At 43.1% G+C, this 16,736-nt stretch overlaps 1 protein-coding gene across 1 annotated transcript in view; it reads right to left on the bottom strand.

Annotated features, from left to right (window-relative positions):
* LOC120018499 (chordin-like) overlaps nucleotides 1-2,695 on the bottom strand; it is a 22,850-nt gene extending 20,155 nt beyond the window's left edge. Inside the window, exons 1-3 of the mRNA XM_038961730.1 lie at nucleotides 2,554-2,695; nucleotides 1,047-1,150; nucleotides 81-207 (exon numbers count right to left, since the gene is read on the bottom strand). Of these exons, the coding sequence (XP_038817658.1) occupies nucleotides 81-207; nucleotides 1,047-1,150; nucleotides 2,554-2,695 (373 nt within the window). The remainder of the gene's footprint in view (nucleotides 1-80; nucleotides 208-1,046; nucleotides 1,151-2,553) is intronic.
* Between the last annotated feature and the right edge of the window lie 14,041 nt (nucleotides 2,696-16,736).

The raw sequence follows: 16,736 nt of genomic DNA, 5'->3' as shown, positions 1-16,736 counted from the left end.
AAAGAGAGAGAAAGAAAGAGAAAGAGAGAGAGAGAGAGAGAGGGAGAGAGAGCAACAGTTAGTAGGCTTGTAAGGGTTACCTTTGGGGCAGGTCTTGCAGCATTGTCCAGGTAGCAGCACTGGGTCATCACAGCTAGGCTCAGGACAGTCCTGCTTGATGTTCTTACAGCTCACCTTTCCCAACACCTTACCCTTACGACCCCTTTGCTGAAAAGAATAGATAGAAAACAACAACTCTTCATCCACACTGACCTCAACTCTGTATCAAACAGGCCCGATGATATTTGTTAAATGGGGTCATTTTGGGGGCACTAAGATAAGGAGATGATTTTGGTAATTGATTTGTTTATAATTAATGAGTTAATTATTTGATGTCCAATTTCTGTCCATTGATAGTACTAGGCCCATTTGTGGAAAAGTACCCAACTGTCATACTTGAGATAAATTAAAGATACCTTAATAGAAAATGACTCAAGTAAAAGTGAAATTCACCCAGTACAATTCTACTAAAGTAAGTCTAAAAGTATTTGGTTTAAAATATACTTAATTATCAAAAGTAAAAGTATAAATCATTTCAAATTCCTTAAATTAAGCAAACCAGACAGCAGCATTTTCTTGTTTTTTAAATGTACGGATAACCAGGGGCACACTCCAACATTTAGACATCATTTACAAATGAAGCATGTGTGTTTAATGAGTCCAACAGATCAAAGGCAGCAGGGATGACCAGGGATGTTCTGTTGATAAGTGCATGATTTGGACCTTTTTCCTGTCCAGCTGAGCATTCAAAAAGTAATGAGTACTTTGGGGTGTCAATGAAAATGTACGGAGTAAAAAGTACAATATTTTCTTAAGGAATGAAGTAAAAGTAAAAGTTGTAAAAAATATAAATAGTAAAATACAGATACCCCAAAACTACTTAAGTAGTACTTTAAAGTATTTATTCTTAAGTACTTTACACCACTGCGTAGGCCTACAATATGGATCCACTATCCAAGATTGACATGTACTCTACTAGGCTTGTTGTTATGAAGGGTATTACTTACTGTCTCACAGTAACATTTGACACAGTGCATGACCCCAAACGGCTCCCCGAGGTCAGGGTGCCAAGTGTCCTCCAGCGAATAAAATCTTCCTCCGAATGAACATCCTGCAATCAGACCAGAAGAACCCATTTAGACAACAATACACTGGCAGGTGCTACAGTCCACATCTAAATGTAAAACTGGTGAGTAATGTGATAGCCAGGCCTATGCACTTGACAATGGGATGTGTACTGGACAGTTCACTGCAAAGTGAAAGACTGCATATTCCCACAATGGTGTCAGACAGGACGACAAAAATAGTATTCTGTGCAGCCAGACTGTGGATGTTTGACAGATAATTCATTCCGCGGCTGGTTGGGTGGATTGACTGGATACCAGAGCTCACAGGCGCATCCTGTTTCATTTAAACGGTGCAGGGGGCCCTTAAATTAATATAAAAATACCATTCACACAACAAACACCAAGCCATTTGGATAGAGAAATACAAGGAATGCGCTTTTGGTAGCCTACCAGGGGCTATGTAATGGAAACGAATTGACGTGTTTGGTTTCGAGTATTTCAAATGATTGGAAAAGTGGTATTAATAAAAGTATTACATTATAACAAAGCCTGAATAAAAATAGCCCCAGGAACAAGTGTTTGCACCACAACCCTCCCCTGCCGAGCTCCATATGGTTGCATCCCTCCCCCGTTTCAAGACACCGCAGTCACCTTAGCACCTCAGGCCCACCACCGCAGCCTGGGGGTGAAGCTCCCGGGTTCCAAGGTCACTGCTGTTCATTTGATATTGTGCGGTTGCCGTAGCTGCTAGCTAACAACCTGGTTCGCATTATTCTTTCATTAAGTGACTACACTTTAAACAATCCAGTCGCGTTACAGTTAGACAGATCACCAAGCTTTCCCGCACAACTCACTGCAATATAAATCACTGCTTGGCACAGCCAGAGAAGGACACTAAATAACTGCAGTAATGGAATGGAATGTCGATTGATTACAGTTTCCAGGATTGGATAAACGTTATTAGTGGCAGTTGTTAATACACTGCACTAACGCCTTGACTTCTCACTCCCATGGTCTCAGTGGGCCTAACAAGCAGTTTAAAGCCCTGCATGTGAACCAGATGGCTTCTCAGTGGCTATGACTAATATGTTTTCTGCAAGTTTGTTCATGAAGTAACCATAACAGTGGGCAGGTTGAGGAAGATGCAAGAAAGAAAAGATTGGGACGATAATAAGGAGAAGAGGTCTGATCCTGTGCAGTCAGACACTTTGATATACAAAATGATAGTTTAATGACGATCTTAAAAAGCTATAGACATATCAGGCTATACATTCAAACGTATATTTGGCAGATTAGCAAACGAGCACTAGGCTAGCTTATAGAGCTGAGATTCCCCTGCCAGAATTCAAAACGCAGCAGGGGGTCATTATAGGTAATTCTTTGAATTCAGATATTCAGCCTGAAAATAAGCGACTTTGACTGAAGTAGAAAAGGCATCTTGGCTCACCTGACATGCCCTTGGATGTTAAAGGCTCCCTCTCCGACTGGATGGGCAGAATGGGAGACTTCAGCCGTGAGGCCAGTCCAGAGTGCAGCCACGCGCAACTCATCACGCACATCAAGGAAGTCAGCGCTCCGCGAGTCTGCATACTGGAGAGGGGCAGCATCCAAAACTCGCTCCGGTTTCTCTTTTCCTTTTTTGTTCTTGAAGCTTTCACGTGTAGGTAAGTTGTCACTCCAGTAATACACCTTCCCTAAATGATCATGGATATGTTAGCATCCAAGTCACCAAATAGCCTATTCGTTGATGGTATTGAATATTCCTATTCAGAAAATTAAGTCTCCCAAGTTATGCGAGAGAGAAAATCAGAGAAAGTGACGAAAGAGTTTGTAGGTTTTCTGAGGCAATGACTGTACCAGCCCGGAAGCGTATGTCCCGTCCGTGCGGGTCCCTTCCCACTTTATACTTTCCCTGACACTTGGAGCAGGCACCGGCAGGGAGGGGTGAGAAATAAAGGAGTGGGTGTGGTTAGATGAACGTCCTATACCTAGAGCCTATACCGCTATCTTCAAGGCTTTAGCCTACAGTAGGCGAGGGAGGAATGTGTTTCTGTGTGTCTGTGTGTCCTATACCTAGAGCCTATACCGCTATCTTCAAGGCTTTAGCCTACAGTAGGCGAGGGAGGAATGTGTTTCTGTGTGTCTGTGTGTCCTATACCTAGAGCCTATACCGCTATCTTCAAGGCTTTAGCCTACAGTAGGCGAGGGAGGAATGTGTTTCTGTGTGTCTGTGTGCAGCATTTTCTCTATTTATACAACTGCGTCTGGAGTTCAGACCTAAGTGACTTAACAGAAACAAATGAACATAGTTTGAATAGTTCATGCGACGTGTTTCAATGTATGTTGGTCCTCTATCACAGAATGGCATTTTTTATTTAGCTATTTATTTATTTTGGGCCATATTAACTTCAGCTTCAAATACCTACCATTCCTACCTGAACAGTCGTGCGTTTGTGTAGCCTATTTGTAAGCCAACGGTTCGATTGAACTCCTATGTCGTTATAAAGTTACAACTCAATATAATCCTGTTTTGGATAGTGTAGGACTACTGTTCTAGACCTCTATTTAGGCAAAGTTTCTGCCCTTCATCCGATTCACATTGAATAAGAATGTCTGAAGTCATCGACAATATTGACTCATTATTTACTATTTTGTTTATAAAAACGTTATCGTGTTGTTATCAAAGTGAAAATTATATACAACATTTTATTTAGGTTTGATGTAAATTGAGCAATATGCTTCACACTCCTCCATGTTCCATTGGCGCGAGAATGTGTTGGAGAAGGCTTTCAAGAGGCTTCAGTCTTGGTCCATAGGGAGGCATCACTAGCGCTCTGCTGGTCAAATTTATATTACTGTAGTGAAGTGCGCAAAGAGATTTATTTGAGGAAGTTCACAGCAAGGGTCTCGCCAATCAGTCAGTCTGTGGAACAGTAATCATCCCCCAGTGAGTGCAAATAAAGGACAACCACCACCATTAGACAGAATAGGATGATAATACAGTAATGATAATAATAATAACAATAATGGCACATAATAGCTCATTTAAATCTTTGCTTATTCATTTGCTTATTGTAGCCTAAAGGGTCACCGACTGAACACTGTGTGCGTTTCTTTCCCAAAGTCCCAAACTACCCCAACGAATAATAAAACAACCAAAATAAAGTATCCCTAATTGAAGGGGGCTTGGGGGCCAGGCTGTGAATCAGGCTGTTTGGGGGCCAGGCTGTGAATCAGGCTGTTTAGAGAAGAACCATATATCTATCACTGATTGTAGCTTTGTCTGTCGCGCTCCGGAAACTGCGCGAGCCTCTCGCCTCCAACCCCTCCCCAATCCATCCACATGCTAAACATGACGATATGCTCAATGGCGATAACCTAACCCATTCAATAAGAAACCAGCACGTCTCCTATTCTGCCCGAGTGACCCTAGCTCTAACAAGGGCTATAAACAAGGACTATGAAAAGGAAGGAACAGCAAAACGATGTCTCGAAGCATATATGCCTATATTCAAAATTACGTTTTCTAAAGTCTTAGGTAGTGCTGTGACATTATGGCATTTTGGGTAACGGTTTTTGCCCAAAAAAAATTGTAGGCCTAAATGCATCATAATGCATCTTTGAAAATATGACATCATACCTAATGCATACAACACAGCTTTGGTGACACCCCTGTCTCAAAAACAAATGGTTTTGACTGCTTGCAACTTTTGGAAATAAAGCTTTTCCTCCCAACCGTGCCATCATGTAAAAATCAAAACTGCTATTCGCTATACTATATCTACTTGCATAGGAGGTTGAATCCCCTTCTCCTAAAATTAATATATTAAGACAATGATGTCGATATATATTTTTTGTTCACGGTTATTGTCCATAATTGTCGGATACATGATTATATGATAATTGTGCCAGCACTAGTCTTAGGCTACTTTAATCTAATTGCATCCTATTTTCTGCATCAGTTTGTATTTAAAGGCTAGTTCCCCATAGCCAGTGTAGGTGGAGATAGAAGTGAATGTGGGAACCCCTAAATATCTGTCAATGTATTGGAATAGAAAATCATGTATATTGTCCCCTTGTGTATAGGCTGTAGAGAGACATTGTAGCCGGAATTGAAGAGTAAATAAACATTGTTGAAAAAGTACACATCTGTTCTTCAAATGACACGCCAGTTTCTGTTGAAAGTACATAACAAGTTCACACACATACTTACACATTATTTATATATATACATATATATTTTTTAAAATAATAATACAAATACGTGTGTGTATATATATATATACACATATATATACACACACGTATTTGTATTATTATTTTAAAAAATATATATATGTTTTATTCTGGACCCCGACATTGCATGTTCTGATATCTCTTAATTTCTTTATTTTTATTTATTTGGGGATTTGTGTGTATCGTTTTGTATTGTTAGATATTACTGCACTTTTGGAGCTAGAAACATACGCATTTCGCTGCACCTGCGATAACATCTGCAAAATATGTGTACGGAACAAATAACATTTTATTTGACTTAGTGTATTGTATGTGTGAGGACAAAGTGTATGTCACATTATGTGGCTGTGAGAGACTTCCATTGAGGTGAATTAATTCACACCCGGGTTCCCCTCTACTCCGTGCACGGCGTGCACCCGTGAATGGAATCGATGATGGTCTATTTGCACTTCATCACTGAGTGATAACCGCCGCTTTTATTTAATGTTGGACCGACCGATTCATTACATTGGGTATCAAATTGTCTATTGGAGCTAACACAACACATTTATTTATATTATACGAGTCTCACAGAGTAATGAGGGGAGCTTTTGTGTATTGCCCTACACTCATGGCTTGCTATAGGTGCACTTTTCTGAACTCCAAAAATGATATATGTGGATGTGCTTGAGATCATAAAACATTTGGTTTACAGATTCTGGGTGTTGTAAGACATTCTTTAATGTCGCCATATTATTGGGTCTATTGTAAAACCTCCTATTATTTGATATCTAAAACAGAAGGATTCAGGGTTGAGGGTTGAAAAGTGTAGTTAGCCCATCTCGGTAGATTGTGTAGAGTTTGCCCTTATCTGTAGATTTCAAAAATAGTATCCCTCTCGCACTCATTTCGAGAATGAAAGTAGCCTAGCCTGGAGTTTACAGTCGTTCCCCTAAGCCATGACGTGTGCTTTAATTTAAAGAAGAGGGGAAAGAGAGAGAAAACGTTAGAGGGAGAATGAAAGAGAGAGTGCACGCGTCTGAAATAATTTCTAATATGTCAAAAAACATTGATTGCGCTCTAATAATCGATTAACCGTGACCAGCGTTTTATGAGCGAGTAAAGTTACAATTCTGATCAGACAAAACCTACTATAAACCAGACACCATGTCTCTTTATAGTTAAAGTGTTGTCCAATATGTTCTCCCTGAAGATAGGACACACTCGAAGCCTAAAATAGGACCATATCGAAGAATCAGACGCCTATGTGAGAACATGTTGGTGCTTTTGATTACGCAATCATGCCTCTTCTCTGTGTATTTGCTGTTGGTGTCGAATACAGACATCCGAAAGTGCATAAACGCAGCAGCGCATGTTGTTTCATTTGCGTACTACCCCAGAAACCTCGTCCCTCCCTCCTCTTTCTGTCTGACTGGCACACATTCGGGACCGCATCCTGTTTGCTGGCTGGATTATACTGGAGGTGTGAATATACAGCGAGGAGGGGGAGCAGGGGACTCATGATAGCCTAGCAGATGTGTACCAACCGGTTACAGGGCGCCCCCTGACACCACCTGTTCCACATCACCGTTTTATGTACACTGATCACATGGCAGAACTTGACAACGAGGTCACTGTACAATTTCTGTCCTACTTTAATGCACGCACATTTAACCCCCTGTGGCACCTGAGAGATTGAGCTTTTTCGTGATGTATCTCATTTCAACCTACATTTCTGACTCAAGCGTAAGTGTCGTGAAACAAACCAGAACAAATGCGCTGAATGTAGTATGGAAATCTGTCTCCCTCGCGCTCTCATTGGACCACTGCTCGCGTTATCAAGTACAGACATAGAGACGGAATTTTGTTTCTCAAGAATAGATCAGAAAAAAGTAAAGTTGCTCACTGATTAGTCAGTTCGCTTTTATGGAGCGTCGTCAGAAATACGATGACTCATTTTATTTTACCCTTGATGAAACCGTTAATATGACTCTTGGAGGTGGTGGATATTATTTAGCCTAATGATGGAAAAAAAGAACATGCTAGTGATTGAATAACCATGCCAGTGTTTATAAATTAAACGTTGTATAAATTATAACATATAAAGTATGTCCGAACTAATCGGCCAGAAGTAATCATCTACATTGATTCATTATGAGGTCAATTAAAACCAGGATGTGTCTCGAGGAAGAACCTTTTACTGCCTCCAATTTGGTTCTTAATGGCAACTGACAGAACAACAAAACGATAAGGGATGATGTCTTTATAGCTACTGTTATGCTGATGTAGATAATGATGGTAATAAGACTAACCGGCCCACATGACTTGGTGTTGTCAGGCTAATTCTTGTGTTACTCCTAGCAATGGAAAGTAGAGAACACCCACTCAAAATGTAAATGCCGGTCTGGTTAGAATTTATGTTTATTCATGTATTGAACGCTCGGAATTAATTAGCAGACCCTGCCCGAAACGGCGAAATGAAAGCGAACAGGGGATGTGCGAATTGAATTGTTGCTCTTGTTGTATTTTTCTCACAATCCATTTCCGAGGGTTCCTTAGATAGAGATTGTGTGAGTCTAATTATCGCCCTACATGCAATTAGCGACCAGAAGCCATCTCCAAACACAGTAGGTCTGGAAATGTGGTAAGGGGGCCACAACAAAGCTTGTCTTTGACGCCTTGGATCCACCTGTGATTTCTCTCACTGCATGCTTGTAGAATTGCCTCGCTCCAAGTCGCCACTGTAGCAGCCTACTGTATTAGGCTATAGCTGATACAGTAGCTTAAGCCTAGGCTTAATTATTTAATGTTACCAGACCGGTGTGTCCGTTATACTACTGTAATGAAACAACCGGGAGCAGGTCTCGAACCCTCGACCTTCTAGCCCGAAGTCCGGCGCGCTATCGACTGCCGCAAAAGCATGCTCGTGAGACAGAGTCGATTTCCGCGCTTATAAACCCAGGGTCGTTACACTACTATAACTCGGCCTACACTTTGGCGCCAAAAGGGTAGCATAAAAGTCTATTTGGTTGTTCTTTTCTACAGCTGCTCCCATGTTGCTTACAGATCTGTTCCCCCCTCGATAAGCAAACACCAGGCTTGAATCACCGGCAGAAACACCATTACTGAGCGCCTTTGAATTCTGCATCATCCGCATCTAATTTTGTTTATAAGAGTGAAATTACTTCCGCACTTTATTTTAAGTTGATAGTTCTCAAGAGTCGAGGACCCATTTTTTTGGTTGCACATTTTTATTCCTGCGGTAAAAAACTTCTTTTTTTTTTTACAATGTGATTTACAGCTGATTTACAATCTGGGTGGTCTGACCAAATGATACCAGTGTCCGTTCCAGAACATGCAAACAGCAGAAAAAGAGAAAAGAGAGATCATGGAAAGACAGGATGGGACAGAGGGAAATCCCTCTTTAATACTACTTCCTGGTTCAGATGACCAGACAAATAATGTTGCAGTAGGATTGAATATCACTATCAAGTGGACAAACAATCTAACATTTCTGACTTATTCCTGCTCCAACCATCTCTCCACCTGCTACATTTCTATAAAGGCCTACTCCTTCCCTTTATCTTTCTCATTCTCTCTTTCCCTGCCTGTCTTTTGAAGTCGTTAGTGTCCTGTGGTGATCAGAGGTCTTCTGGGCCCAGCCCATGCATGCATGCATGCATGCACCCCCCCCCCCCCCCCCCCCCCCCCCACACACACACACAAACACACGTCCTGCGGGATAAACGTACGTTACCACCTGTCTTTGTGACCCTGAGTCAACACTGGTAGTGTTACCGCCACTGACTACCACGCCTCACATCCTCACACACACACACACACACACACACACATCCTCACACACACACACCACCACCATCCGTATCAACCCTACTGTCCTACAATCAACCCCCACACCAGAGTGTGGGACCCCCAGTGAGACATCCTCCTAACACCCCCACAGACAGTGCTGGCCCAGCCCCAAACCTCCAGGGGTTGTGTAGCTGAGAGGAAGCCCAGCGTCCTGGGGAGAAGTCACAGAGAGTTCTTCAGAGATGGGAAATTACACATGGAAATGGTCATCCAAACATCAAACTCATCCCAAAGAGTTGGTGTGTTATTCACTTTTCTCCCATCATACAGCAGAAGAATGGTCCTTCCATCTCACAAGTTTATCCCAAATTTGTCACACATTGTCATGACCAACCTTGTGACAACCTATTTGCAATGTGACGATGTGACAGCGTGATGTGGTAGCAGTTTGCTCCTATCACCAGCAGGGTAGAGGCCCATCATTGTACAAGGTACTACACTCTGTCCTCCATATGTCACTCTGCCCCAGCCTCCTTCCCCTCTTTCCCAGAATGGAGAGCTGCTCCTGGGCTGAGGCTGAAGCTGAGGCCTGGGCCTGGTTCGGCCAAAGTGGAGCAGGATGACCCAAAACTGGACACCAACCCTGAGTCAGAATCTGACACCGCCAGCTCCTCAAACTTCTGGATGACCATCCGTACAGATCGGAAGGGCATGTCTCTGCGCCAGCGACCCCCACCAGCTCCAGTAGGCCCTCTATAGTCGGATGCTCGGCTGAGAAAAACGTGGGGTGGAGGGGGTAGGCCACAGTGGAGCCTCAGCCTGCCCTGGCCCAGCCCCAGAGCGGGACGTACCCCAGCATGGCTGAAGCGAGTGGGTAGGGTGGCCAGGTGCTCCTGGGTCAGAGGGTTGTGGAAGCTCAGCGCCCCTCCACCCATGTTGAGGAACAGCCCTAGGGTCTTGATCTGGGGTGGCACGACACGTAAGGGCTCCCGACGGTTATCATACACAGTGGAGAAGGACAAGCCCCGCCTTTCCAGCCACCAGCCGCAAGCATCGTCCAATGAGCTCACTCCTGTATGGAAAATAGGAAAGGTGGTTGCTTTCTGTGTCACAAAGAAGACATCATGGGAAATTATGTCTTCAAATATTGTGCCAATAAACTTTGCAATGTCACCATGAAATAGGATAGTCTGTATGCCTGACTGTTTTTGCACTCAACAACGCTACTTAGTTGTTGCCTTAGTTGGCCTGAATAAAAACATGTTGATTGGAGTAGAGACAGACTGGCACCCACACACCCACAATGTTTCCCCAATATGTATTTATCAGCGGCGGTGCGTGGCCGCCACAATTCTTTTTTCTTCATATAGTTATATATACGCTACCATTCAAAAAATTTGGGGTTCTTAGAAATGTCCTTGTTTTTGAAAGAAAAACACATTTTTTGTCTATTAAAATAACATTGATCAGAAATACAGTGTAGACATTGTTAATGTTGTAAATGACTATTGTAGCTGGAAACGGCTGATTTTTAATGGAATATCTACATAGGCGTACAGAGGCCCATTATCAGCAACCATCAGTCCTGTGTTCCAATGGCATGTTGTGTTAGCTAATCCAAGTTTATCATTTTAAAAGGCTAATTGATCATTAGAAAACCCTTTTGAAATTATGTTAGCACAGATGAAAACTGTTGTTCTGATTAAAGAAGCAATAAAACTGGCCATCTTTAGACTAGTTGAGTATCTGGAGCATCAGCATTTGTGGGCTCAATTACAGGCTCAAAATGGCTAGAAACAAAGACCTTTCTTCTGAAACTCGTCAGTCTATTATTGTTCTGAGAAATGAAGGCTAGAAATGTCCAAGAAACTGAAGATTTCGTACAACGCTGTGTACTACTCCCTTCACAGAACAGAGCAAACTGGCCCTAACCAGAATAGAAAGAGTAGTAGGAGGCCAAGTACATTAGAGTGTCTAGTTTGAGAAACAGACGCCTCACAAGTCCTCAACTGGCAGCTTCATTAAATAGTACCCGCAAAACACCAGTCTCAACGTCAACAGTGAAGGGGCGACTCCGGGATGCTGGCCTTCTAAGCAGAGTTGCAAAGAAAAAGCCATATCTCAGACTGGCCAATAAAAATAAAATATTAAGATGGGCAAAAGAACACATACACTGGACAGAGGAACTCAGCCTAGAAGGCCAGCATCCCAGAGTCGCCTCTTCACAGTTGACGTTGAGACTGGTGTTTTGCGGGTACTATTTAATGAAGCTGCCAGTACGCCTATGTAGATATTCCATAAAAAATCTGCCGTTTCCAGTTACAATAGTCATTTACAACATTAACAATGTCTACACTGTATTTCTGATCAATTTGATGTTATTTTAATGGACAAAAAATGTGCCTTTATTTCAAAAACAAGGACATTTCTAAGTGACCCCGAACTTTTGAACGGTAGTGTATGTGTATGTTTTATTATAATGTATATAGGGCTCTCTGGTAAAATAGATGTTTCATCTCAATGGGATTCTCTGTTTAAATAAAGGTTAAATAATTACAAAAATATATATATTGTAGTGTTTTTGCAGACAGTATTGTAATAAAAGTCCGTTTTTGGTTTATTATCTTTGACATAGCAGTGGGGGCTTTGTCCTTGAGGAAATCTAAAGGACAAAATACTCAAAGAGCAAATTTTCCATAACCTGTAGGTAGGACTAAGGTCTGAACAGACAGTTCAGGGCTTCTGTAAGGAACACAATACATGGACTATAATTGGCATGTAGGTTTCTCACTTATGGGTGGAACATATTAGGATATGGGGGAGAGGAATGGGCAGGGCAAATTAAATACTGTAGTATATACACTATAGTAATTACTGTAGTGTTTTTGCAGACAGTAGTGTTTTTGCGAACATTACTGTAGTATTTAATGTAGTGTTTGTGGTCTGTAGTACACCGTAGTATTTACTATAGTATTTTACAGTATACTACACCATTCTGTAGTAAGTACTACACATAATAGAGATATACTACAGTGTGTAGTATAGTATTCTACAGTATAGTACAGTTTACTACTGAATTCTATAGAAAGTACTGTAGTATTCTATAGTAAACTGTAGTATTTTTCATGTGAGATAGGCATGAGTGAGCAATAATATGTGAAATACCAATGCGGTTCCCATCCCGTATTACCTCGCTAAGTATCCCTATTCCCTAAGTACAGCTCTGTCCACAGTGCCAGTCATCATGGTCAACAACCACTAATAGGTATTTGGCCTGACTCCCTACAGTTAATGATGAAGCTGCACATTTCTGTCATATTTAATGCAAATCAACAGATTGTTTATGGTTTGTTGCTGGGCTAAATTATTAAAGTTTTCTCTTGTTTACAGAGAGCAGATGTCCATATGCCTTGTAAGCCACAATTAAATTGTTCAATAAAAAATGCAATTGTTTAGTGGTTCAGCCAAGCGCTGGGATATCCCTGCTGACATCCTGTTCACCACTCGGTGGCACCACAGAGCAGAGTTGAAGGATGTGAATAAACTTTATGTAGGACAGAGCCTGTGTCCTGTGTGCGGGTGCATTTGCACAAGACTGCCTGTATGTATTCGTAGGCTACAACCGCCACATGATTGTGTAAGAAATGTAGCCCTTGGAAATTCATATTTATCTCCATCAGTAGGAATTTATCAGCATGCCAGAGGCTAAGAGTACTATTATCAATGCAGGGATTTGTACTTGTTCTGCCACTACCAGTAAATCATGGCCAGGTGAATTAGGGTGCACTTCCTCACCTATCCTGTAGAGGGTGCTGTTGCAGACATCCACCTCCCAGTAGAACTGACCCCTGACGATGACCACGTCCCCACACACCTGAGGGAGGGGCTGGGGGGCAGACTCCTGGGATTCAGTGCTCGTTACTGACCCTGTGACCCTGTTTCCATGATGGCGAGAGGGTAGTGGCGGAGGGCTTGGTCCGTGGAAGGTCACAGTGAGAGAAGAGGTGGAGAGATGGAGGGATGGAGCAGCAGCAGAGGGGTCCAGGGTGAATGTCAGACCTGGGAGGGGAGAGATGAAGACGAAAGAGCAGGTGAAACCTGATTTCCTCTAATCAGGGGCATTGCAATTAATAACGTTTGTATTTTTACTCTTCTTCTACACAGTATATCAAGACATCCTTGGATAAAGAGTCTTGCATTGGACTCACTGACCTGAGACAGACTGTTCCATCTCATCCTCTCGTAGGTCTATAGTACCCTCCAGTGGTGAGCCTGCATCCATGGATACGCAGAGAGAAAAGAGAAACAGACAACACAGTTGGCGCCATTTAAAGCCTTACTCAGTAAAGCATGTAGGGAAGTAAGCCTGCCAGATTCTCCTTAACCCACTTCATTCTCCCTTTCCCATGAGGCCTGCCAGTATTCAGAGGAACTAGAAGCCCAACACCGTGAAGAGTAACAGCAACAACAATAACTGCCTGGCATGTCTCCCAGTTTAAACCTTGAGCTCACAAAATGTGTCTAACCTAGACTAACTGTCAAGGTGCCATTTCACTCACCATATGCAGCAGTGATCTGGTCCGTGACATCCTCTTTGTCTCTGCCGAATGGATTCCTCTGCATGTGGGATTAGTGGAGGTGGGGTGGGAAGGAATGGGAAGGTGTGTTAGGGAGGCTTAAGTCACTGGGTCACTTGGAAGGTGTGACCTGTATGCATCCAAAGATTGAATAGGGCAATGGGAGAAGATTGTGCTTCCATAAGGCTTGTGTGCCTCTCACTTGTCTAAAACAAAGATGAAATAAGCCTACCTATCCAACATGAAAAGAAAAGAACAAGCTTAGTTACCTGTGAGAAGGCCTTCATCCCTCCTTCCGCCTTGTCCCCAGCACTACTGGCTGTCCACCCAGGGGTCAGGGTGGGGTCAGGGGGCAGGCAACAGGTGGCAGAAGCCCACTCCCAGCATGGCAGCTCCACAGGGTAGCGACAGCAAGGGCACAGCACGGCACACACAGGCGTACTGGTAGAGCGGTGGTGGGCAGAACAGGTGCCACCGCGGGAAGCATGGCACACACCGTCCCCTTCCTCATCCAGTACACATCGCCCTGCCCCCTCTACACATCGCCCTGCCCCCTCTACACATCGCCCTGCCCCCTCTACACATCGCCCTGCCCCTTCTCCACCTCCTACACAGCGCCCACACAGGGTATGGGAGCATGGCAGGAGAAGGGCAACGTCAAAACCACGCCTACAGGACGGGCATAGAGAAGATTTAGCCAAATCATGATGACCCTCCTCTTCTCCCTTCTCTTCCTCTTCCGCCTCTTTTTCCTCCTCTTCTTCCTCACCCTGCTGCTTGTCGTTCTTTTGTTGTGTTCCGTCAAGACGGGTTGGTGTCCTACGCATTATTGGCAGATGAAAAGTTGAGTTGAATGCATTTATAGCTCAATATCATATGACATTTGTCATATTTTTTTTGCCTTCGACAAAGCAAAGGTCAGCATAGTGAACCTGTATCTACAGTCGACATGTACTGTCGATAATTCAGTAGTAAGGGGGCCATCCCTGAATCAAGTCTTTAACCATTACAGTATTCCGAGAGCCTTGCCTTGGCCAACACGAAGGACACACGCTCTCCTATCCTCCTTAGAAATACACAATGAGGAGAGATCCCCCACTGTACAAAGATATCCTTTTCTAGTAGATTTCAAAAGAGATTTTTCCTCAACAGGTCACAAAGATATCCAACTCTGGTAAATCAAAGATCCTCTTCTTTGACAGATCAAAGATGTCCCCCAAACAGATGGATGATGGATGACACAGCAGGCTGCATTCACACGGAGTGAGATGTTAGAGCTAGACATATTTCTGTCCTTTTCTTCTGCCTCACTTTTGCTGTTCTATCTATCTCCCTATGCTGATGTTGAGCATGCTGTGCTACGTAGGTTGGCAAGACAGACAGAGGAAAATAAAATAAATAAAACAGAGAAAGAGAAAGGCAAATAGGAGAAAGAGAGAGAGAGAGCAACAGCCATAGAAGAGAGCAGGCTTTTATTAGACACTCATTGCTTGCCGTTGCCATGGTAATGGGCTTCCATAAAGACGTCAGTAAAGCCGGCCCACTGAATGAACACACACACACACACACACACACACACACACACACACACACACACACACACACACACACACACACACACACACACACACACACACACACACACACACACACACACACTAGTGATTCATGTAATGGTCACACGCAGACACTCATAGACACTAATTTGTCATGCAAACCTTTTCCTTTCTGTTTCCCTCTCTCCGTGTCTCCTCCTGTACTACGTGGATTCTCTGAAAGGGGTTTTGCTACATGATGTGAATTTAAAGATCTGACCCAGCTCTATCACCGTGGTTACACTTTCTGTCTGTCTCCATATGGGCTGGTGGGGTCATTGTTCCCCGGGCCACTCCACAACACTAGGACCAGGTTGGGGTCAGCTAAAAGTGGGCTTCTGGGGTGAAAGGGTGCAGGACGGAGGAGGGGTAGGAAGTAGGAGGAGGAAAGAGGGGAAGCAGGAGGATAAAGAGGGAGCTCAGTTGGTAGAGCATGGCGCTTGCAACACCAGTATAGTGGATTTGATTTCCGGGACCACCTGTAAGTAAAAATATATGCCCCTATTTGGGTAAAAGTGTTTACAAAATGGTATATATTATTATATATACTGTATATTATAGGAGGACTACTGCGGCTGGGCAGAGAGATAGGGGGCTTATCTCTCCACTGAACTATTTCTAGTGTCTTTCACTCTAAACGCCAAGCACTGATTCTAATCCAATCTTGATATCAGCATAATTCACAGTGTGTGTGGCAGGAGTTGGAGTAGATAATGTAGGTGGCATGAGAGTGCTCAGTGCTGACCAAACCTGCACGCAGTTGTCACGTTCGTCGTACAGAGCGGACCAAGGCGCAGCGTGAGCTGAGTTCCACATACTTTATTATATAGTGAAACTACCAAAACCATAAACAAACATAAAACGAACTTGAAAGCCGTAGTGCTAAACACACTAACACAAACAATATCCCACAACCCAGGTGGGAACAATGGAGAACTTAAGTATGATCCCCAATTAGAGACAACAAACATCAGCTGCCTCTAATTGGGAACCATACCAAGACCACCAACATAGAAGTGAAAAGACTAGAACACCCCCTAGTCACGCCCTGACCTACAACACCATAGAGAACCAAGGGCTCTCTATGGTCAGGGCGTGACAGCAGTATGCATGTCCAAAGGCCATTTCTTAGCAAGCAAAATCCAGTGTGGTAGATTAGGCTATAGCCTCGATACATTCAGATACATTATCAATATCCTAGGGATTAGATTATCTATTAACCCATGAAAGGGAATTGAGTTTGCCTAGGCCTACTCACAGGCATAATGACAATGTAGGAAATAGATGATCAAACGATAATCATATTATTTTATCTTTTTTGAGCTAAAAGAAAACCGGTTTGTCTTGTTCTATTCAGATTTGTTTTCCTGTGCACGTATCCCGTTTCATACCGCTTTTGGGAGAGTTCTCAGGGGGACATGTTCAATTGT

The sequence above is a fragment of the Salvelinus namaycush genome, chromosome 23, assembly GCF_016432855.1.
Source record: "Salvelinus namaycush isolate Seneca chromosome 23, SaNama_1.0, whole genome shotgun sequence".
Lineage (NCBI taxonomy): Eukaryota > Metazoa > Chordata > Actinopteri > Salmoniformes > Salmonidae > Salvelinus > Salvelinus namaycush.
Note: the sequence above shows the minus strand (reverse complement) of the source record. Positions and strands in the feature narration are given on the sequence as shown.